At 36.6% G+C, this 23,103-nt stretch overlaps 2 protein-coding genes across 4 annotated transcripts in view; one reads left to right on the top strand and one right to left on the bottom strand.

Moving 5' to 3' along the window:
• Window positions 1–23,103, top strand: part of LOC105676900 (SUN domain-containing ossification factor) — a 35,592-nt gene that overhangs the window by 587 nt on the left and 11,902 nt on the right. The window contains exons 2-4 of one of the 3 annotated variants that reach the window (XM_067357553.1): window positions 126–410; window positions 1,182–1,386; window positions 1,538–1,653. In XM_067357553.1, the coding sequence (XP_067213654.1) occupies window positions 352–410; window positions 1,182–1,386; window positions 1,538–1,653 (380 nt within the window). In that variant the 5' untranslated portion in view covers window positions 126–351. Of the gene's footprint in view, window positions 1–125; window positions 411–1,181; window positions 1,387–1,537; window positions 1,654–5,772; window positions 6,348–23,103 lie in introns of those variants that run through there. The other 2 variants (XM_067357554.1, XM_012375128.2) reach the window with 2 other exon arrangements.
• Window positions 10,851–12,789, bottom strand: LOC105676902 (uncharacterized). Its single transcript, XM_012375130.2, has 3 exons — window positions 12,484–12,789; window positions 11,473–11,646; window positions 10,851–11,374 (listed from the first exon to the last, which is right to left on the bottom strand). The coding sequence occupies exons 1-3, from the start codon at window positions 12,577–12,579 to the stop codon at window positions 11,171–11,173; spliced, it is 474 nt and encodes a 157-aa protein (XP_012230553.1). The 5' UTR covers window positions 12,580–12,789; the 3' UTR covers window positions 10,851–11,170.

Below are 23,103 nucleotides of genomic sequence, written 5' to 3' on the forward strand. Positions count from 1 at the left end.
TTTGTGCGGGCGCGCGTGTAACTGTTCGTGATGTCGTTTTTTCGCGTGGAAATCCGTACACGCGCCGGCACGAACTGCACGATAACGTTGACGTGACGCGCTGTTAAACCCGTTTAATTTTTCAGCCGCCTTCCCGCCAGTGAGCGAATCGTGATTTCTCTCGGAAGCTTTTCGATAATACACCACGTCAGTTTTTCGCAGTGACGACGGTGGTGGTGGTGGTGGTGGTGGTATCGGTGTTGGGTCGAGAATAAGCCGTGTCCCCCGTCCTCGTGTTTAAAAACGACTGTGTGAAAAAAAATCGCTCCTGATGCAGTGGATAATAACGCCGGCGCCGCGTAAAGGAAAAAGATGAGGCCTTGCGTGCTGTGCGTGTACTGGGCGCTGCTCCTAATATCAATAGTGTCCAGGTGAGTGCACATTAATAGATCGAACATATTTAATTTTTGAACAGCAAATCGTGAATTGCAATAGTTTCGCTGGTTGATCGTAGATGGAACGCGAAGACGAATTCTTGCGCAAATTTTCCTTTTGTTTACATGCTACATATCTAGATACAAAATTATAATTATAATTTTTGGCAGTGATTCTGGTTGAATAACTGTAAACATCTCGCAAGCATCCTTCTTCAAATAATTTTGAGTAGCAAGTCATGATTAGTGTGATGGAATGAGACTAATTTAATCGATTGAATTGCTTTATGTAAAGTGTGTCAGAAATTGCATATTTTTGGCATTACTTTGAAATTGAAGTTGAGCTTTATTTATTATTCAATTCTTTACATATTGATATTAAAAGTCGTTGATGAATCTTTGTTAAATTAAAAATCTTTGATGACCTTAAGTTAAATTAGTATTATAACTTAGTTGAAATGAAATTTATTAAGCAAAAGATACTTTATTTCTTTTTACTTATAAAATTTATTAAGATTCTTTAATTTTCATTAATAAACAACTTTGTAATTGGTTTTTTAATTAACTTTTCATTGAACTAGCTAGAAATTATTTTTCATTAACTAGAGTTTAATTACATTGTTTTTATTGTTATACTACTTTTATTATTATTGCAACTAGCAACAGTTATTAAGTAACTGTAATAATATGTAAATTTAATGAAAAAATGATTTAATTTTATGTGATGTAATGCTACTTAACATAACATAACCTCATTTTTTGTTACAGTGGACTGCTATTCCTAATAGTAGCTTTGGAAGGCGCACAAGCCGAAGATCCGTCTTTCTATGAAAAGAATGAGACTTATGGAACTTATAACAACATTACACTCAATTATGACAATTATGAAAGTCTTGAGTCATCCATCATATTGGATGTCGAAACGCAAACTACAGGAACACTCAAGCCTAATCAAAACGATGAGTATCAACAGGTAAGATAATAATACACAATAAAATAAAGAAGATATTTATTTACTACACACATACCCATATTTACACTCAAGACACAGTTATTATATACAACACTGTAACATATATCATATAACATACAATATATCTTACGTATTTTATATTGTATTACAGGAGGACGCTACTACAGTCTCTGCTAGTTTTGAGGTAATCAACGACGATGCACAGGAGAAAAAAGATGTGGATATTTTAGCTCAGAGTCTTACGCAGCAACCTAATCTTTCTCAAGGGTAAGTTAATACACATTGTTATATTACTGAGCTTAGCAGCTTAGTGTTTTCAAGTGATAGATATGTGAAAATATGCACATTAATCTAATGTGCATATAAACTTAATGTTAATTGATTAATATCGTATACAAATAAGATTATTGTTTGTATATCTGAATAATTGGTATTTAATAGTTATTTATGCTACACAGTCATTACATTGCGTAAGCGCAATATTTCTTTTTCAGTTATCTAAAATCTTTGATAGTGGATTGCATTGATTTGATAATATTAAATAAATATAGTATTCAGTATCAATGATACGGTCGAATGTAGTATTAAAGTAATTCTGAAATGATTAAATCTATTTCTATTTTATTCGTTATCGAAACGATGGTGAAACGATCAAGATTATTTTTATCTCGATTGCAAAAGTTCAGGGACAATTAAGATATGTGTATGCATAATATAGCACGAAAAAACCGGCAAGGAGCCAAGCGGAATTTGAAACTGACGCATTTTATATCAAACAGATATATACGTCATAATATTGGAACATATCATTGCAGTTATTTAGCACAATAATTTGGATAAAACCTCCTTTATGGTTATACGATAATATAAATAACGTAATGCAATTTATCGTTGCAAGATTTGGCTAAATATGATTTAATAAAGAACTTATTAATTAATATCAGACTTGCGCAAACTGAATATAAATGAATATCTCGACTTGTTGATGTTTTAATGATGCAATGCATAACGGATTTGCGTCAGAGTAGTAAGAATGTTGCAAAATGGTAATAGTAGATCATCGCGCGGCAATATATAACAGGTTTTTGACCTCTTTTTCTCTTCTCCTTTCCACCTCTCATTCGTATCATGTTTTACAAAGAAGAAGTAACCGTATATATACATTATACATTCTTTTCATCAAAATATGCGTATGTTTGGTTTATTTTTTCGGTTACGGTTTTTTCGATTGTTTTATATTTTCGCTAGGCTCGCTTTTGTAATAACGAGACAATACTGCGTTATGTCGTAATCCGAGCTTCTAAATGTGAAGGCCGCTAGATTATTTTTTGCGCTACTTTGCATTTGTATAGTCAGCGCGATCGGCTTTTCACCGGATCACAATAATAATGTTGTCAGCAAGATAGATTTTTATATGAATCATATTAACAAAATAACAGGGGTTTATTGTTTCATAACAATATTGCATTCGGGCGACAGAACAATATGCTACATATAAATGCGCCGAGATTTTTCTATTATTTAATATTGGGAAAAAAATAAAATAAAGAGAGTTAAAATGTAAAATATAAAATTTAACAAAAATTCAAATAAAATACGCGAAGTAATAAAATTCTCAGAATTTTTTTTATTATACAGACGTGTTTCGTGCAAAGATTGCGCTGCGTATTTTTATTTATTTTTTTTTTTTTTTTTTGATAAAAACATCGTGAAAATATTTTGCATTGGCGTGACTTTGTCATTGTTTTAACGTGTAGAAAAGTAGTTGCAATATTTTGAAATATTTATCATCGTTTCTAGTGAACGAAACGTTCATTTTTCTCTCTTAGTTATCAGTGGCGCCTGTGATGCGAAAGCGTCGTCGCTTGTTGTTTGCACAGTTTGTCCGTTGACAAATTGCTTCACGTCGATTGCGTTACGAGCATTTATATCAAGTAATGTATATCACCTCACCACGGCGTTATTGTCGTACGAATAAGGCACAATTTTTTGCCGCTCACCTCATCACCTTGACCTCGTTTCCGGACACTCGTTGCGTGACAGACAAATTAATTCCACAATTCTACAATTAAAATGAAATAGATAATTAGATAAATGAATCAATTTAGAGAAAATCACGCTAGCGATTTCAGGCATAATGTAGACCGGTCTGTAATCAAAGATCTCTGTACGATTAAATTTAGACGCGAAGTGTGAAGAACCGGTTCGGTATGCAAAGGTCGACGAACGCGATATTGATTCCATCCTCTTAATTTGACATTTACACTCGTTCGAATTTGACATTTCGCCATTTACATCTGTCAACTGTCCCTTTTGTACATACGTGAAAAAACGTTGTCGTGTCTCTCGCATTTCACTTTCAAGAGTTCGAGAATTTCAAAATGTTCAAGGCGCAATTCAGAAGGTTCTCTCAGGAGAATATTATGCGGAAGTTTGTCGAACAATTTAGTTCTTAATACATATTTAAAGCTATATCGAAATAATAATGAAATGGAAATATACGCGTAATTAAATTGTTCTGCGAGACTAGTAAATTTCCATCGTACTTTTCATTATTTAAGAATGCGCACGACCGAAATAATTTAATGTGCTGTATAATTATTGGCGCGATAACTTAACGAATTCAATTATTATTAACTTATGATAACAAATTTAACGTGAGCGTAATATCTTTGAAATAAATAATATAATATAATCCAAATTATATCTGAATAATAAAATATTTCTAAATTACATTAAAAAGAAAAGAAAATTTTTAATTAAAATATTTTTTTCATTTTTTATCTTCATCATAAATTGAATATTTCTCAGAATTCCTAAACTTTGTATCCAATACTGCGTGTTAATTGATGATATTGAATAAGAATAATAAATATAATATAATAAATAATGAACTTATTAATAATATTGCAATATTGAGATATTGAAATATTGAAAAGCTATATTGACGTGTGAGCTAAAACTAATTATGCGGCGAATGAAATGCAAGCCAGGAATGAAAAAAATTGTTGTCAGAGGGAAATGTGTTCCAACCGATTTTCATGTTGCACACGCAGTACTTTTAAGACTCATGTCAATATACATCAATATACATCAGTCTATACGCGCGCGAATGTACATATTAGACTTATGCATTTACGCGTATGTAAATGTAATAATGTCTGCCATGACGGATGTAGGGTTTCATTCGCGACCCAGACGCTAAATCTGTGTTCGCGGATTTTTCACCTAATCATCCCCAAAAGGCTTCACGATTATTTCCGCGTGTGTGCGTGTGTGCGAATACTTGAAGAAAAACGTGAGGCATCACGTTTGCACGTGTCATCTAAGCGTAGACTAAGCTCTTAAGTACGGTAAGCTCGATCGCCTGAGTCATCGTGAGTTTGTGCATCTTAAAGCAGGGGTAAGCAACCTTTTTCAATGGTTGCCAACTGCATTTTTTCGCGACCAAAAGAGAGCAGGTTCTATGGAAAATTGTCGACGTTTATTTAATCGGGTTTTTTTTTTTATTATTTTATATTTATTTACTAGTTGTTAATTACCAGATTATTGAATCAAATTCGATAATTTGTTTGAAGGTTGTATGTTTTAATCTTTGCAATGTTTATTGGCTTGGCAAAAAGAAACGTAACATTCCCGCTACAGTTCTGAAAATCTACACGAAAAGTGATGTGTGTATTTTGTTCGCGATTAAAACGGTATTTTTGCTTTGTGAAATCGATACCAATCGATATTTGATATTATTTTCTCTTGAGCGTTGAATAGATCATATAATTGCATTTATATGGCTATTAAATTACTTCGTATTTCTACGTCAGCATATTTGTCGGTGAAATATTATACTTGGTTGTCGATCAGAGAGAAATATGCGATATATTTTATTACCGTGTAGTAATAAAACATATACGTTTTCTCTGCGGGTGATTACTTCCGGTACGCCAACTCGAAGAATTATATCTAGAAATATGTGACAAGCTTTCCGTCTTCCTTCGACTTCCGTAGAAATTACAGATCGATAAATCACTGCGCTTTCTAACTTCGATCGGCGAACAGTCTTTAGCTCCACATATGGAGTATCGCGAGATTTATTTTCGATCGCGGCACTTGCTTTATCCGGACAGGTGTTCTGACACCTCGATCGTGCATCTTCAAACATTAAATATATCTTGTTAATTGGATATCTTGCGGGGATTATTTTGCTGTGGAATAAAAAAAAAAGAAAATTTCTAACAAGTGTTCCGAGGAGAAAAAAAGCACATTTACGCGTGAACGGTTTATAGGGCGTAAAAAAAAAGTACGTGCAGCACAATCAGTTGCCAATTGTTGGCAATCGTATGGGGAGGGGGGAGGGGGGAGAAGGAGGAGGGGGCTCTCGGAGAAAAAGGGCGGATTAGAAAGGATGAGAAAGCTTCGGAAGGAGGAAAGTCGCGGTTCGAGCGGCGCGACACGAGGGGAAATGCGAAAGAGAGGTGCTGGTGGAAGTAGGCTGCCGGCGGGGCGCGGATCGTAAGGGGGTGACGGTGCGGAAGGGTCGCGCCGCGACGTCGCACGAGGGCGGACGTCAGTCCACGTTCGAGCGGCCGCCGATATGGGTGCCCGGACGGATCGGTCGATCGGGTCCACCCTTCGCGATCTCGCAACAGAATTCGCCGCAGTGTATGACAGACGTGAATTCTAAGCGCGTGTCAAGGTGATCGAAAGAGAGAGAGAGAGAGAGAGAGAGAGAGAGTGAGAGCGAGAGAGAGAGAGAGAGAGAAAGGGAGTTGTGTGCGTGTGTACCGAAGCGACGCAGAGCGCCGGAGAGCGCCGGTCGACATTCCGACAGGATGGTCATTGGTGCAGTGAACGCGGGATGTCGCTAAGGACTCGGATGTATCGCTCGAAAGGCCTTCCCGGCTGATCAATATTTTTTGTCAATTCGAATAGCGACGATCTTCTGAGATACGTGTGTGGGCAAACCGGTACTATTTCTTTTATATGTTTGATTCTGTGCTTGGTTCACGTGTGTCGTTTCAACGATGAGTTCTGAGAGGAGATCGATCGATTAGCAAAATCTACTGCGATAGATCCGGATTTTCTGAAGAGTACTCTCGTTCCTCAAATATTCATTGTTACTTTTCCATTTTCCAGCGACAAATTCCTTCTATTTGACAAATCTCTTTTTCAAATAATACGTTGATATTTTCGGATTCTTCGATTCTTCAACTTTCTCTCGGATATTTGTCAGAAGTAAGTGTATCAATATTGGAGCACCGCTAATAAATATTTATCGTCTGACGGTTTCTTAAGATTAGGATGTATCATCGTAAGAAAGTGTTTAAAAATGCGTAACCTATTGATCGGCGTGGATAAACTATTATCGCAATTAATTCTCTTTGCGAAAGATCAAACTTGTCGAAAATCGTTTTTACTAAACTCCTTCGACATGTTTTCTAGCGATTTTCTTGTAGATCAATTAACCTTGGCGATTTAAATATTTCATGCTTTGAGCATATGCGTGCATTCAGCTAATTTTGTTACACAAAATTATGAAATGCTGCAACCTTCACTTCGTTACTTTTTTTTCTCGCGAGCGCGTTTTATTTATTTTCCAGATTAGTAGAAATATTATGAAAAATGCAGAATAGTCTGTTATTAGGGAAAAATAATGAGCCGAACTGTCAGCCATTTTTTAATTATGATTCAGAATGCGATGAGAAATTAAAGATTTTTCAGCGAATAATATTTGAACGATGTGAGTGAAGAGCAAAATAAAATTCTTTTTGTTTAATTTTAAAACTACTTCAGAAGAATTTTTATTTAGAACAAACTTTGACAAATAATAGCTTTTTGCCAACCCTTTTTTGTAAAAAATTCATCATGGAATTTATTATATAATTATTTCTTTACGGCACATTTAATCAAAAATTGCTGAAATTGTTATCGCTATTTTTAGCATAAGCAAAATTATTTCAATTAAATTAAACTATGTGCAGTTTAGTTATTATATTCTCTTCTTAACAGAGATGGAAAATTAATTTCAACAAAGTTAACTCTAGACCGTATATTTAATGCGCCAAAAGCTGGAAAAAATAACTTATCTGTAACACGCGTTGTTGATGTCGGTTATTTTTTGTCTCGAAGAATTTATGCGATGCAAGGTGCTTCTTCATTTCTAGACACGGTAGTCCCTAGTTTTATGTTGTTCGGAACTGGCTGATATCTTTAACGGAAGCGCGAACTCTCTCATAAATCTTACCGGTGAGTGAGACAACAATGAAAGGAGCGAGCGAGATCGAAAGGATTTCCCTCAAAGAAGCTGACATTAGATAAAACTCAAGCTCGCTCGTCGAGCTCAATATTAAGTCCATATTTCAGATTCTTACACCCTTTCAACGTTTTCGCAATGTCACGCCATTGAATTTCAGATTCTTTCCAATTCATTCAAATGCATTTAATGAATTCTTATTTATTCCGATTTATTTAAATTTATGCGCGTCTGAGGAGGAAAAATTCAGCAGTTTCCGAACGAATAATTGCAATGAAAGTCGGATAAACGTAAGTGGCGAAGCAATAAAATAACAGCAATTATTTGAACAGCTATATCGACGCGGAACACAAACGTGTTTGCATTAAGAGTGCGCCGAGCGTGATTTGTATACAAATACGATCTAACGAAATTATAAATATTTGCGCTTGTAATACAAAACGGCGATAACGAATATTGATATCGCGACGCTTCAACTATTTGCAAGCGAGTCTCTCATGGTAATAGCGCGTAACGTGCTCTCGATTCGCAAAACGCGTTTTCGAAAGCTCTCGCAAAACGTTTTTCAGTAAATCCGATCGTGCATTAATTGCTATTATTTTCGCCCCGAGCGAAAATCTGAATTAATCGTTCCGGTTTTTCTCGCTCTGCTCTGCTGTTTTTGCGACAGCTATTCGCTGCCCTCGGCGAACCGTCACGCTTGTCCCGATATAAAACACTCGTCGTCGGTCCGAAAGCACCGTCGTGTGCCATTTTAATTGCGCTTTAATCGGCGCCGCTGGCCGGGCTCCTCGCGCGTAATTACTGGCGCGAGTTTAACAGCACGAGTGCAGCTAAGGCGCGCGCATAATTACAATGCGTGTGTATATGCGACTCAAAATTATGTGCAATTCCTTTTGAAAGCAGGTGGCGACTGTTTACTTAATCGCGATCTAAATTTCGCATCTGCGCGGATTTTTAACTTGGCATTGATTTACCAAAGCATAAGAATCTCTTGATTTTATCAGAGCTTGGTTTCGAAATCTTCTTATTTCACGTAAAGCGCTATGTTGTGTATTTCATTTTCTTCTTAATTCGGAGAAATTAATGAAAATACGGCTAATTTACATTTCTCCGTCCGACCGTGTTTCGGTTCGTTCTACTGTGAGCTTTCGACAATGAACGACGGGCAGATGCATTCGCGTTTAATCTCAGAAAGCATCACTGCACAAAGTGTATAATGTTTGTTCGATTAAATTTCATTTCAATACTATTGCGAGATATCTGATTCTGTTGTGTTAAAATTTATACGGATTAAATAATCCGTACACGGAAAAAAGATATTCTTATTTTAAAAATATCTTTATTTTTAACATGAAAATCTTGAAATGAGATTATATTGCTTTAAACGAAGAAAACTGGCTTGAATGAAGTCATTTTATATAGTTTAACCAAGAAAAAAATATTCTTATTATTTAAGAATAATTTTCTTGAATGGAAAAGAAAAAATGTTGGATAGAAAATAACATATTTTTCAAATCAAAGATTATAATTTTCTTAGAGTAAAATTAAATATTGTATTCTTCAAGTGATCATTATAAAATGGAAATAAGATTATAGCATTGTTAAAATTTAAGATTATTAAATTCTCATCGGAAGATTATAAATTGTTGCGTATGTACGAAACAATGAACGCGTCAATTTGAGTATATAAGCTTTGATTTGACACTACTTTTTTTTCCGTGTATAAATTTGTCAACGTAAATTGTGATCAAATTAATGCAAGTTCGTATATTGAGTCTTTCTAAAAATGATAAAATTGGACAACTTCTGCAATTTTTATTTTTTGCCATATTTTAATTAATTAGTTTACAATGTAAAATAAATTATTTTGCAGTATTTGTTGTAAAAGAGTCGAGTATTTTACACATTTGCTTTTGTAATTAAAAAAAAAAGATCAATATTAATATATCTATAGCACAACAAATTTTGTGCAAACTGAGCTGGTTTTTCTAAATTTCTATCTGCGAAATTAGCGTCCGCACTGGGAAACGGAGAAATGTGAGATATTTTTTTAAATCTTCCAGCGTTTCCCGCTGGAAAGATGAGACCACGGGGAATTTATCGTGACATCTTTTTAAGACTTCTGGCAGTCAAGAAAATGCTTGGTATATAATTCCTACGCGGAAGAGCAGCGTTCTTGCTACATTTAAATCCTTTTTCTTCTGCGATTTAGAAATATTTTTACCATGATGACATTTCAACATTACATCTTTTGTTGAAAACGTAACGCCGTAAACAAGATGTAGACGTGAAAACGTTTTGACGATGTGTCTTTTACATAAATTTTTATATATATTAATTTTCTTATGAAGAAATACAAAAATATGATAAAATATTTCCAAAGATCTTTTCAAACATAAGGAATGTGGAATAACTAAAATCTAAAAAGAGAGTGTAGTATCGATTTGCGCGTCAAATTATTTAGAATATGAGAATATAGAATATAACGATTCTTACAGTTATATTATTCATTGATCTTGTAATATTTTATTAAAACGAAGAGGTTTCTGCAAGGGCAAAATGTTAAAAAAAAAATTGTTTAGTTTTCGTATACGAATTTAATGAATATTAGAAAAGCTTGTCATATCTTTTTCATTTATCAATTAGATCACATTGTTGATATAAAGTTGAGATAATAAAAAGAAGAAGAGACCGTTGGCGCATTTTGCGTTTTCTAACTTTCCTCTATTCTGCATTATAGAACGGAATTTCTTTCATTGGACTTTTCTCAGCAGAGTAAGTCGGGGAATAAACTTTCGCGTTTTCCTCGCACTTTTGAGAGCACCGGGTGGAATTTGTCGAATTTGCTGTATGCCCTTTGCGCGCGCGGAGGGAAAATACGAGAAAGCCACGACTCTCGGGAGAAACTGCATTCTTCTCGGAATCGTTTTTCGGGTTTCGACGAATAGACAAGAACCGCCGAATCATGACTTTCTTATGGAAATGAGGGGAGTAAAACTTTTTACGACGACTTGCTGTCAGACGTAGAAAAAAAGGACGATTGTAGATTTAGCCTGAAGATTTAGCTTTATGCGCAGGGAAAGTAGTTTCATCTCCGAAAAAGCTCTTTGGAAACTTCGTTGATGTTGTTTCACCTCTCACTTTTTTAAATTGTTTCGCGAAAGGACGTTTTCGATTAGCTTTGTAGGAGAATAAATTGAAAAATACGCATGCGCACGTGTAAATCTAATTTACTTGATTACAAATATTCTCTTATCGGAATAAATCGTGTATTTATCTTAAAACGATTATTGCTATCTAAACATTTATATTTTGTCGACATTTATATTCGGCATTTTTTATTTCGGTTTGCGCGATACATTGATGCGATATGATACGGTAACAAAGATTACACGGCGAAGATTGTATACAAGAAGCGAAGAAACTTTTGTATAAGATCTGATGTGGTAGAACATTTTGGAACACTCGATCAAATATCTTCTTACTAAAACGAAGCAGTCGATTCCGCGATTGTCTGTGATAACTCGCGGACGATCAGTCGTACTTGTTGGTGAAGTACGCGTCTATGGCGAATACCAGGGCTGCTATGACCGCGAAAGAACCGGCCGCCACCATCTGATCGTTGTAGTCCTTTAGATACGTGTTAATCAGATTAGTGGAGGAATTGTCCCAGTCGCGAATTAGGACGAGGCCGGCGGTGCAGCACAGAATCGCCCCCAGTGTCGTGAAAATGAGAGCCTGAAAAAGACGAACGGTAGATTGCATTCTCCGCTTAGATTTGATACGCATTGCTCATTTTTGCGACAAATAATAGCGATTATTTTGCATCCTCTTACCGTTTTCTTTGGCAACTGCTCGCCCAGAAAGTGACTCATGATAAGAATGCCATTTATAAGAATATAACCGCCCACTGCAATGTGGAATACCGCTACATGATGCATATCAATCGGCCGTATCTGATCCTGTTGAAACGGCCCTGCCGCTAATCCCGTCGCGATCACGCAGAAAACCTGTAATTAAATTTTTCGAATAGTGATGACACAAACGCTTGATTGTATATTTTGAAGTACACCGAGAAAATTTTATATCAAAAATTATTTAGTGCTATAGTAGCCGCGGACCATGAAAAAATTATACAAATTTTTACGTTTTTCGCATAATGCTGCCGTATCGTAGTAATTTTTTATATAAAATTTTTTCTCTGTAAAAAAATGCTCGCATTTATTTATTATATTATATCAATTTTTTAAATTTATTATTAAATCAAATATATTATTACTATTTAAATGGAATATTAATTAATTGTTATTTTTGTTGCGAAGAAAGGTTTTGTTCCAAAACAGTGCACATATATATATATATATTTTTTTTTGCTTGTTAAATGTCACTGTATTCGTGCTGTAACGTGAAAAAGATCGGTCACTTTATTAACTTCTCGATCACGCAGAGTATCATTAAGAAATGTGACATTATTTTTAGTGATGATACAAACGCTGTTGATTGTGGAAAGTATTTCAAAATATGAGGATGTTTATATTTATTAAATTAATCACGTTTATTTATTTATTATACATTTGTTGTACGTTATTTATTATTGTATCATGGATAATCATTGCGCCTGCCGGAGACATATCAATAATCATTGAGATAATAATTGGGATCGCAAGAACACTGTAAAAAAATTGTAACAATCGTGTAAATTTACACAACCAAGGTGTAAAATTTATGAAATTATGTAAATTTACATGATATATTTAGTGAATTTCTGTTATCTATCGTGTAATTTTTACATCTCAGTTGTGTAAATTTACACGATCATTACAATTTTTTTTTACAGTGAGTCTTACCAGTTCGATAATTTTGCAAAAGAACGGCACTTCTTTGAGATGCTTCTTTAATCTCGTGGCGAGGCTAGATGCAGTAGTAGTCGTTTCCTCAGGCATTTTTGAATCACGATTTTTCGCTCACTTTCTTAATTTGAAACACGCGCGCACTTTGTAATCAAGTTGAAAAAAAAATCTGTCGGCACATTCGCGGCTGAAAAACGTCTGTTTCCAACTACGCTGAGAAACGCTCCACCCAACTATTGACTTGTCAGTGGCCAGTATGATACTAACATCAAACCGACCAAGTCCCCACTTGTTCGCTACCTAAGCGCATTTAATGCCGTCATTGCAATAATTCCTGGTACTCAACCTTCGCGGAGGGTTCGAGAGATCTCTGCTCCGCATCTCTCCTTCTGAAGATGAAGCTCGCCATTGTAAATACGAGCAGGAGTGCGCTAAGAACCGTCTCTTGACGCTTAAATTGATTTCGCTTAATAATGATTTTAAATAACGTTCAGTTCGATGAAGCAAGCTGCGATGAGCAAGTGGCTCATTAATTTAATGAAAGCACCTGCTTTTAACAAACTTTTGTCGCTAAAATTATTAAAATTGATCTACCAACGAGTTTAGCACAAAAAACATGCATTTTCGCGAGATTTCGCGGCATTAACGGCTTTAATGCGATGTAAAGGAGGAAGAGATAAAGCCGAAGATAGAGCCTAATTTGACTGAGAATTATAATCTTCATAGAAGTGTGTAACTGCTGGAAACTCGGTGGGCAAGCAAACTTTGTTGGCAATCTAGCGAGTTTCATGGTGCAAAGGATAAAGAATAGCTATCCAAAGTGGCGAATGGAGGAATGCAGCGAATAATTTTGCATCTCATTGCATCCCGCTCAGACTGTTGCAGGTGACTTCTCGTTAGTTCGAGTTCCCCGCCGCAAATATTAAATCATTTCTCACGATCGTTTAATTCGATAAAATATCGGGGAAGAGAAGATTTATTTATTATTGGCTTCAAATTCCGTATTAAACAATTCATTCAATGTATCATCAGTTTTCCTGAAATTTAAAAGTTTAATTTGTTAGCCACGCTATGTATATCGTTAATTGTGGATTACTTTTATTATTTTCAGTCATATTTATACGCACAAATCTCGTTATTATTTTACGCTTACTCGTTTCGTAAATGATATTGGAATTTTGCCTTATTCGAAAATAATAGGATTTTTTTTTATTATTAACAAAAGAAATGTTAAATTAGCTTTTTGCAACTCACTTTAATAGCATTGCCGTGTAATATAATTGAAAATGTATTCGCCGGGTTTGTATTTAATTTTGGATAGTCGCATTTGGGATGGGAACCACGCAAGAAAACAGAGGCGTACTTATATCATCCACCTACGTTCATCTCATTGCCACACTTGACTGCTCGTTTAATTTATCACAGCTTCCAAGTTCTCTTCTGCCGCCCCGCCTTTCTCGTTTTCTCCTTGTCGTACAAAAACTTATGGAATCTTTCCCGTTTTTCAAAATACTTTGACTACAATTGCTTTCATGAGCGTCATAAAATTTTAATTCGAAATATCTGAATCGTTTATTTTTATCTTTATTTTTTTTCTGTCGCGTTAATTTTCGCTTCTTTCGATAAGTCTGACGCTATGCGCCACGCATTCCGCAAGATTGAACGTGGGTTCACATTCTACCATTCGAAGGAATCTAACAACTGTCGTATTGTGTGCACTCGTCCACTTAAACTTTTCTTTACAGATCTAGATATTTATAATCTAGACGGTAAACATTTTGCTCCTGTTATTGCGACGCGTCATATTTACTTCGCAAATTGCTCCAGCATTGAGCTTTATTATTGCGCTCGAAAGGGCGCGATCGGCGTAGCCGCGCGTTCCACGTTCAACAACATCAATCTAAGCGTCTGCGATTTGACACCCTTCGATCGTTCAGCGCTCGTTAAACGAGCGGATCGTGTTGCCGGGCGACTGCACGGCAAAACCGATCTCTGAAAAGCGGGTGAAAGCTCTCTCCGCCCGCTAATTAGAGCTTTCACTCCGTTTACGGCCGGCCAACCTATATATTTCCGCGACACAATCAACGATCAGCGTCCGCGATTTTCTCTGTCGAATCTTGTTCTACGACTAGATCGGCAAGTCACACATGTTACTCGGAACTTTACGAGCGGCTTCCAACGCTCGCGATAAGAATCGCTCTATGCCGCAGCTCGGTCGGCGAAAATAAAATTCTCGCGGGACCGCATCGCGCCCACAATGTGCTATTGCTTGCATATTTATCCGCGAGATAACGCGAGATCTTGCGCGCAACATATTTCAAAGAAATTCCGTGCTGTCAAGCGTTTCAAGATGCCAGTTCCATTCATGTGAAAAGCACTTGTGCTGAAAAAGCTTACGCGTTTTATTATGTATTTTCAGTAAGAGAAACGGAAAGAGAGGCGGATACATTCATACATTCATTGTTGGTTTTAATCCGCATTGCGCTCAAAGAGATAAAGGATTTTTGCTGAATAAAAAAACATGTAATTTTAACTTCAGCTTTTCACGGATGCACAATAAATATAACTGAGAACTCTGAATCAACTTTGTCCAAAATAAAACTTATCAAAATTTTGTTAATTTAATTCGAGTATTTCAGAAATTTACCATTGAATACAATTTTTTTATACATTTATCACAATACAGAAGTAAGGCAACAAACACAGTTTATGTTCTACACGATAAGAAAGCGGTGCTTTAGCTAATTCAATATAATTAAATACTTCACTGCCACGTTGACGAAAATAAGTAAAATACGAAATAAGAAGTGAGAAAAGTCCGCGGCAAAAAACTCGTTCGACATCTTAAAGATGAATATCATTCTTGTCATGCGGCTAATTATAATTATGTCGATTGTGATTTCTATGGAGAGCCGGTTCTGCTGAATGACTGTCCACTTTTCTTGACCTTGTTCATTTCTCGTCTTTGTGTGTATAGACAGCCTGTTTAATATCAGGCACGTGTACGCGCTGATACCTTATCGGCCGTGTGATCTTCGCTTTCATCCATTCGAGCGTATCTATCTCGCTTCGGACGGCAGCCTACATTTTTGTCATCGCAGTCTCCTGTTAACACAATGTGCAATTATGTGTATCGTGGCGTGTGTGGTTTCTAGAGTGACGACTAGCAATCACCCATGATATTTACTTATCGTTCACACACGCCGACCGGCGGCCTTATTTCGCGTCGGAATTGACAATTTGCACTTTCGCGTTCGCGCCGTCTCGCCGTACGCAAATTACTCTTCATCTCCAGTAAGAATCGGCATTTATATTTTTCTTCTCGCACGCGCAGCGCCGTTCCGACGAGAAGAAATGGGCGTGCTAACCCGTATTTCTCCGTTCGACGCGATGTATAATTTTCTCGCAGGTAATTATCATTCTAAAAGTTTATAATAATTTATTGTTATCCGTTTAACATCGACGGCTCATTAAAGCCCCATCATGTTAACCTACATTAGAATGATTAATGGCTTTTCGCTCGAAAAAGCAAGCGAGCTTTAATAACGATATTTTGTATATTTTATCAATTTTCTCTCAATTTTTTTACTCAAATCGCGGAATAATGCTATTTCGTAATTCAGACTGGCATCCAGCATTCAGCACAGATTTCATTATGGAATATACAATTGAGAATTTTTCGATATTTCATCTTATGCCACTCATTCAATGATAAAATTAATTAACAAAATTGAAATTCTTCTTGTTAAATTTGAGAGAAAGAAGAGATGCGGAATCGTAAATTTGCAAAAAGGTTACGTTCCGGCGTAAAACAATTGCAAATGCTGTTTAAATAATTATTACAATTATCCTAAACGTAATCTTCTATTCCGCTGCATTCTTTTTTCCATTATGCAGTGGCGTGGAGAGAATTTATATTCTTACATTCTTCTCTGCATCTCCCGCTACCCGACTACATATCCATTATCGATCGATCGGCGAACTGCAGATGTAGCATGCGTAGTAAATGCAGGTGCAGCTGCAAATTCCCTCTCGACAAAGCAACGACTTAACGCTAGAAAGACCGAGCTTTATATGTCTCCTTAGAGAACGGAGGAATCTGAATTGATTCTTAAGCAGTTTTGCCTTTCCTCTGCAATATTAATAGAATCAAAATTGCAGTTGTTATTATCTGCGAAACAAAAACTCATAAAAACAAAAACTAGCTACGATATTAATTCGTCTCGAAGTTGGATAATAGGATAAAAAAATGATTCCTGTAACTTTCTAGGGTTAAATCTTAATTGCCGTTTCTTTCTTCTCGCTCACGCTTCCTCGAAAAGCGCTTTCAATGGGCACATTTACTGCGATGTCCACGTAACCCGGCGACTTCATCAACTCGCTCTAATTTACTGGATCTCGTGGTGTGCGGGTTCCCTCATTTCATTATCCATGTCGACACAAGTTTTCACTCTATCGGCCACGCCGACCTCGGCACTTCTCCGCGACAATGTAATGGGCCGACATTTACGCACGTTAAATCATCACTCGTATTGTGAACCGGAGATTGTCTAATAAAATAGCGATGCGATATATTAATATTCTCGACAACTGAAATAAGTATGCGATTTAATATGTTATTGCCAATATCAATGTGTTATCGGCGATAAGTTATTATACAATAAATAATATTAATAAGTAATATTAATATGTTACTAATTGCATAATTTATTGCACAATAAACGCAGCGCGCACCGCGAGCGAAAATCCAATTAAATTCCTCTCTCTCGTTGCAAAGCCGCAAAATTGTTTTATGTGAAGGAAATTAGCGCGATAATCCAAATTTTCCGTTACAAATAAATTCCTTTTCGGTGCGATCCAATTAATATCCGTATTCTTGGCATTGTCTCGCCACGTGTTCTCGCGTCAAATTACGTCTCTCTTGCGCAATAAGTCATCGTGTCGAAATCTTCAAACGATAGCTCGTCGAAACACTTGTTTCCGTACGATTGTCACGTTGAACGCTCATACGAGCGACTTGAGAATTGTTTTCGTAATACGCGACGTTTTCGACGGGTCGTCGCGAAATTCCGGCTGTCACGTGGCAAATTCTTGGTCGCGCGACACACGCGCCTTCGGCGCCGGGAATGACCCACGGCGAAACCGCATCTGCCACGCGAAGCACATCCAATTTCTGGGGTGCACGCGGACGAAGTTACCGCATCGGAAACTTGCCGGAGAACTTTCCGACCCAGTTTAACGCGCGTACATTTGTCGTTGCATTCGCGATTCGGCGCGACCGAAGGAACAAATCGCGAGCGAAATTTGTAACCGTGGAAAGTAACGTGTTGACGATCACGTGCTGCTTATTGAAGTCGTTAGTCATCCTCGCGTTACCTTGAGTTTTTTTTTAATACCTCAACCGTGATCGTTGCATTCTTCATCTCGCATATTTCAATGCATACATTCTCGTCAATGTAACAAGCACAGCAATCCAGCAGCAGTACAAAAATATGTGTTTTTTTATTATCAATATTAAATTTCTGTATTATTAAATGTTTTATTACTAGAAATTATTATTCAAATTTCAATAACAGAGAGCGAGAAGAATTTTGTGAAAAGAAATATAAATGTAATGAGTTTTTATTTTAATTGTTTTATTTATGTAAGGATTTCTAGCGACGCGCAGTACGAATTTTCACCGTGCAATCACGGGCTATTGAGTGTCGAGCGAGTGTCGGTTGATCAATTAGGTCTACTCGACAAACGCTCATATTTATTTTCCGTTGCGGCATGACGTGATCAGCCATGTTTGCATCCAACTGCAATCGTTGGTGTCCTTCCATTCGCGAATTCCAATTCAAGTGGGTCATCGTGCAAACGAGAACGGTTTGCATAATAATAGAGCTGATTAGTCTGACAACGAACGTTAAGATTTCATTGTCATGAGATATCGTTCGTCCGGCATGAATTAATCATTAACACTAAAGTTGTATAGCGCGAATTAGATAACTCCTGATTAAACGATTTGAATATTAGACGGGAATGTAATAATGGTTGACGGTTTATCCGGATTCCCCAATTTCCCATCGCATGGCATGTTGTATTAGTCAGATCAATGTAACAGTGATTATTTAGCGTGCAGCTGCATCACGAAAGTGCACACGAAATGTATCGGAATGTGCAATCAATTCCACTTGATTATTAAATTATTTTTAAACTGTCATTGAAATGAAAAAGTGTCAAATAAATAGCCCGGTTCAATAGCGATAATGGTCAGTTTTGTTAATAAAATTCAATAGGTAAATAATTTTATTTTCCGTAAATGCAGAAATAGTCGTATTTTACCAGAAAATCATGATTTACTTTATTTACAGAAATATATACCGTAAAATAATTAATAGAGGAAATTCTCTTTTGGCTTAAACTTTTCAAATTTGTAAATAAAATTGCAAAAATAAAAAGATGGCAAATTACTGCTTGGATATAAGATAAATACATATATCCACTTGTACAGAAATGCATCTGTCAAGAGTTTGTTATCTTCAGCTCCTTGTCGATATCGAGTTTCTCATCAAATTTCTGTTACTCGCGATTCGTCGCAAACGTATTGTAGTATTATTTAGTACACGGCCGGAAATAACGATCCGCGGAATGTGCAATAACGCCACCGGGATTGGTAGCATCTCGCGATGTGCCGTGGCCCAATTTTCGCTGCGAGGTCGTGTGTCTCGCTAGGAAGAATTTCTGCGAGCGCTTAAAGAATGCAGACGGTCGATTAATGTCGGGGCAGAAATAATCTTACTTTTCCCGCAGATCAATTTAGAAACGGCTGGCGAGTAAAATTAATCGAAAACATATTTGAAAACGCGGTTATCGACATTCCGAGACAAATATTGAAAGAATTCCACCGAGAGAACTTGATAGATTCGCGAAGTAACAAACTTGGAAATTTCCAAAGTTGGCATGATCGTGTCGTGCGAATTTCCGGAGGAATTCTTTACAATGCACTACACATGCACGTCTATTTATATATTATAGATTTTCTTAATACCGCCTACTATTTGTGTCGCATTTAATAAAGCCTTAAATTGTACTAATTTTATTGAGGCTCGAATGAAGCCATTCACGTCGCCCAAGATGAAAGTATTGAGGTGTGTCGATTGACACAGTATCAACGTCTAGCCATATATGTGTGGTAGCGTGGAAGCTCGTAATCCACCACGCCTACCGTGGGAAGGAAAACCGCTTATCTGTGTCGGACTGTCACGATACGTTCTTATATACGTTATATTACGCACGACAGGTGCATCTTCACTTTGCATAACGTATTCTATTATAATCGGTTCTTATTGTGTCATAATTATTGTCGAGCATATTGAAATATCATGTGCGTTTTATTGTAATTAGTTCTTATTATGATAAAATTATTCTTATTTTATCTGTCATTTTTGCGACAAAAATGTATATTCACGTTTGTTTAATAAATTTTCGTATATATACATTTTAATATGTTTATTGCATTTTCCGCAGAAAGTGCTCTCTAGAGTTTGCAATTAATCTATGTGCGTGTACATCCGCACAGTTTGTACCTGAAAGTTCATCTTAATAACGCACTGTGGCGTGCGATAGTGAGTAGACGCAGACATGTCGGTTTCGCGACGAGTTACATTTCCATCCTAAGCGTCTGTCGCGCGTTACACATGTATTTTGGCGACTAACCGTCGCCGCATAATCGCGCGAGACGGATCGATGGACTTTATAAAGGTGACAAAGGCACGTGCAAGTCGATATTCTACATAACTCGGCCGGACACGCCTTGGAACGTGCCTAACCATAAGGAATTTCATTTTTTGTGCGACGACAATTGTCGAGTTACGCGTGGGTTGCGCGTCTCACCGCGCCCAAACAAGAAAACAGGAAGAAAGCCCGATTCGCACGCGCGCGCGCGCGGCTAAGCAGCCGTGTTTTTCTCCTCTACAACAAGATTTAGTACTAATCAAGATACATTTACAACGGCCACGTGCGTGATCCATAAATCCAGTCTACATAAAAATTATCGCGTTTGAACCACGCGTGGACAGTAAATATTATAGCCGCGCGTTTATTTTTTTCCGCTCTAGCTCACGCGAGTAACGATAAATGTGGTTGTGCTTAGGGCGCAGTTGCGAGCGTGTAACAAAACGTTGCAACAAAGTTTTTAATGAATTTTTCATGTTGACAGAAATCGCAGTTTTTTATTGGATAAAAAATCCAATTACAATTATTGTTTTTATTGATTTAATTTTTGTAAATAATTGTCACAAACGACTATTGGCATTTTTAGCTAAAATCCCATTTTTGACGTAATAGTGAAACTATATATTTCTTGCTTGAGAAAAAATAGTGTCAATTTAATCATTAAAATTCATGAATACAGTAGATGATAAAATAGTTATCACGCAACAATCAATATTGTATCAGTTGCAAAAGCTTAACGATTTCTTCGAAGATTTGATGAATCAAATTTAGTTTTAAACCACAAAAGTTTAATTAACTTTAATTTATTTTGCTCATAAAATTCAAGGATAAAATTGGATTGGATTTGAGATGATTCGAGATGAGCTTTCAAACAATTTTAAACAGAAGTTTTGACTAACATCGCTGAATGTTCTTTACACGTCTGTCACGCGTGTAAACATTGATTTTCGAACGAAGAAAGTATTCATACTCGCTTAATACTTGTCGAGAAAGAGATACAATCAATTTTAATCTTGCCTTGTCCGCCTTTTCCATTACAATCATCGATCATACTTTCATTAATGAATAATAGCTGTAAATAGCAAATTCTCCCGTTGTGTCAACATATAATGTAACTCCTATGATCACTCTTGACCAGACAAGTTTCGCTGTTTGACGAATTATTGTAGGCGAGTGTGCTTTCTCGATGCTCGCGATAATTATACGAGTATTATATTTTCGCAGCGCGAGTGTGCCATCGACATGATTACAGTTTCTAAACGCCTCGAGATTCAATCGGGCATGCATTTATCCGCTATTAAGTTTTGAAAAATTATTTCGCGTCTCCGCGCCAAGGATTGGCGCTCTTAGTCGATAATATTCTTGTACAAATAAGAGGTAGTAAGTGAAATGTTTTGTCAGAATGACGGATGGAGAGTCGGAAATTATTTTTCCCTCGGCTAAGCGCTCCTTATCGAGACGGTTAAACGAGGGATGTAATGTTAGAAAGGATCTGTACGTCCGAGAGCACTCCTGCGCATTTTTACGCGTCTTACGAGAAAAGGCTACTTAGAAAGCCGCTAAGTCGATAGAATTTCCAAGCTACTTTCGTGTATAGTCACTTGATGATTTCGCTGTCACTCGAGATTTATCGATCGCCCAAGTACACGCAATGGAGAACGTGCGCACTAATATGTGAACAGGGACATTATTTAGTGCCCTCACAAAGAGCCATCGATATCCGATTGAGAAAGCGGGGCTCCTCGACAGATCCCCGCATTCAATTACGTATGTACAGTCCAATTGTCCGATTATATATGTCGATATTTAAATTTTGTTAACGTCGCGGTTTCCATCGCGACGCGCCGGGAAGAGAAAATCTCTTTGGAGAATTTTTGGAATCGCTGAAATATCTATTCGGCGATATCCAGCTTTTGCAATCTCATTTATATTTATCGTGTAATATATCTTTCGAATTGTTTCGCCACGCAAAAAGTTACACGCGAGATTTATTCTAAACTGAATGATTGATAACGATATCGAAATGTTAAATTTGTCTTAACTTTGCATATTCGACTGGCTTTTACGACAAAACGCGAATCGAATTAATGACTTTTCGATTGAACCTGTATCGCTTATTTAATGTGTCGATATTAAACTGCGTTGCAGCGATTGCGTTTATGTCATGTGAAGCAATATTTGCTAAAATTTTGATGATTAATATGCAATTCGCGTCACTTCTGTTTAACGGTTTATTTGCAACGTAATCGTCACAAATAATCTCCTTCCCTTTAATTAGTTCCAGTTTAAACTCTGAAAACATTAAATTGTCATATTCAATAATTTGATAGAAATTGACGTAATTAAAATTATATAAAGTTTCACCGGTGAATTCGTAATTCAACAACCGAATTTTTAATTTCTTTTATTTCGCTCTTCAAGTTTTTGATCTTTGAATTAACGCCACGTTAGTCTCGTGTGCTCGCGTTTATTTTTAGTTCTTGACTTAATTTTTCCATGCTAATATCCGGCAATTATGACTCATGTTAATTACATTAGTTAAGCAATTGAAGCTTTTAATGCATAAACTCGGTGTAATTAACTGTCTTACTTGCGCGTTTTTTTTTTTTGCATTATACATTGAAGATTATAATTTTGAAGTTAACAAGAGTGTTCACGCACAACAATGGCGCTTCACTGCAACTTGTTTATTACGAGCAAAACGTCTGGACGAGAAAAAGTGGTCCGGATTGCTCCAAGGAACGTTCCAGTTACGACTGACAGGTTTACAAGTCCGATACATATGATTCATTTTCCGAGGAATGAATTTCTCTAGTTAGCAATTGTGTGTTTTCACCATTGATTGCTATTTATCGGATCACATTTTCTACCTTTTTAACGCGCGAATTTGTGTTACAT

This window comes from Linepithema humile, chromosome 6, assembly GCF_040581485.1.
Source record: "Linepithema humile isolate Giens D197 chromosome 6, Lhum_UNIL_v1.0, whole genome shotgun sequence".
NCBI lineage: Eukaryota > Metazoa > Arthropoda > Insecta > Hymenoptera > Formicidae > Linepithema > Linepithema humile.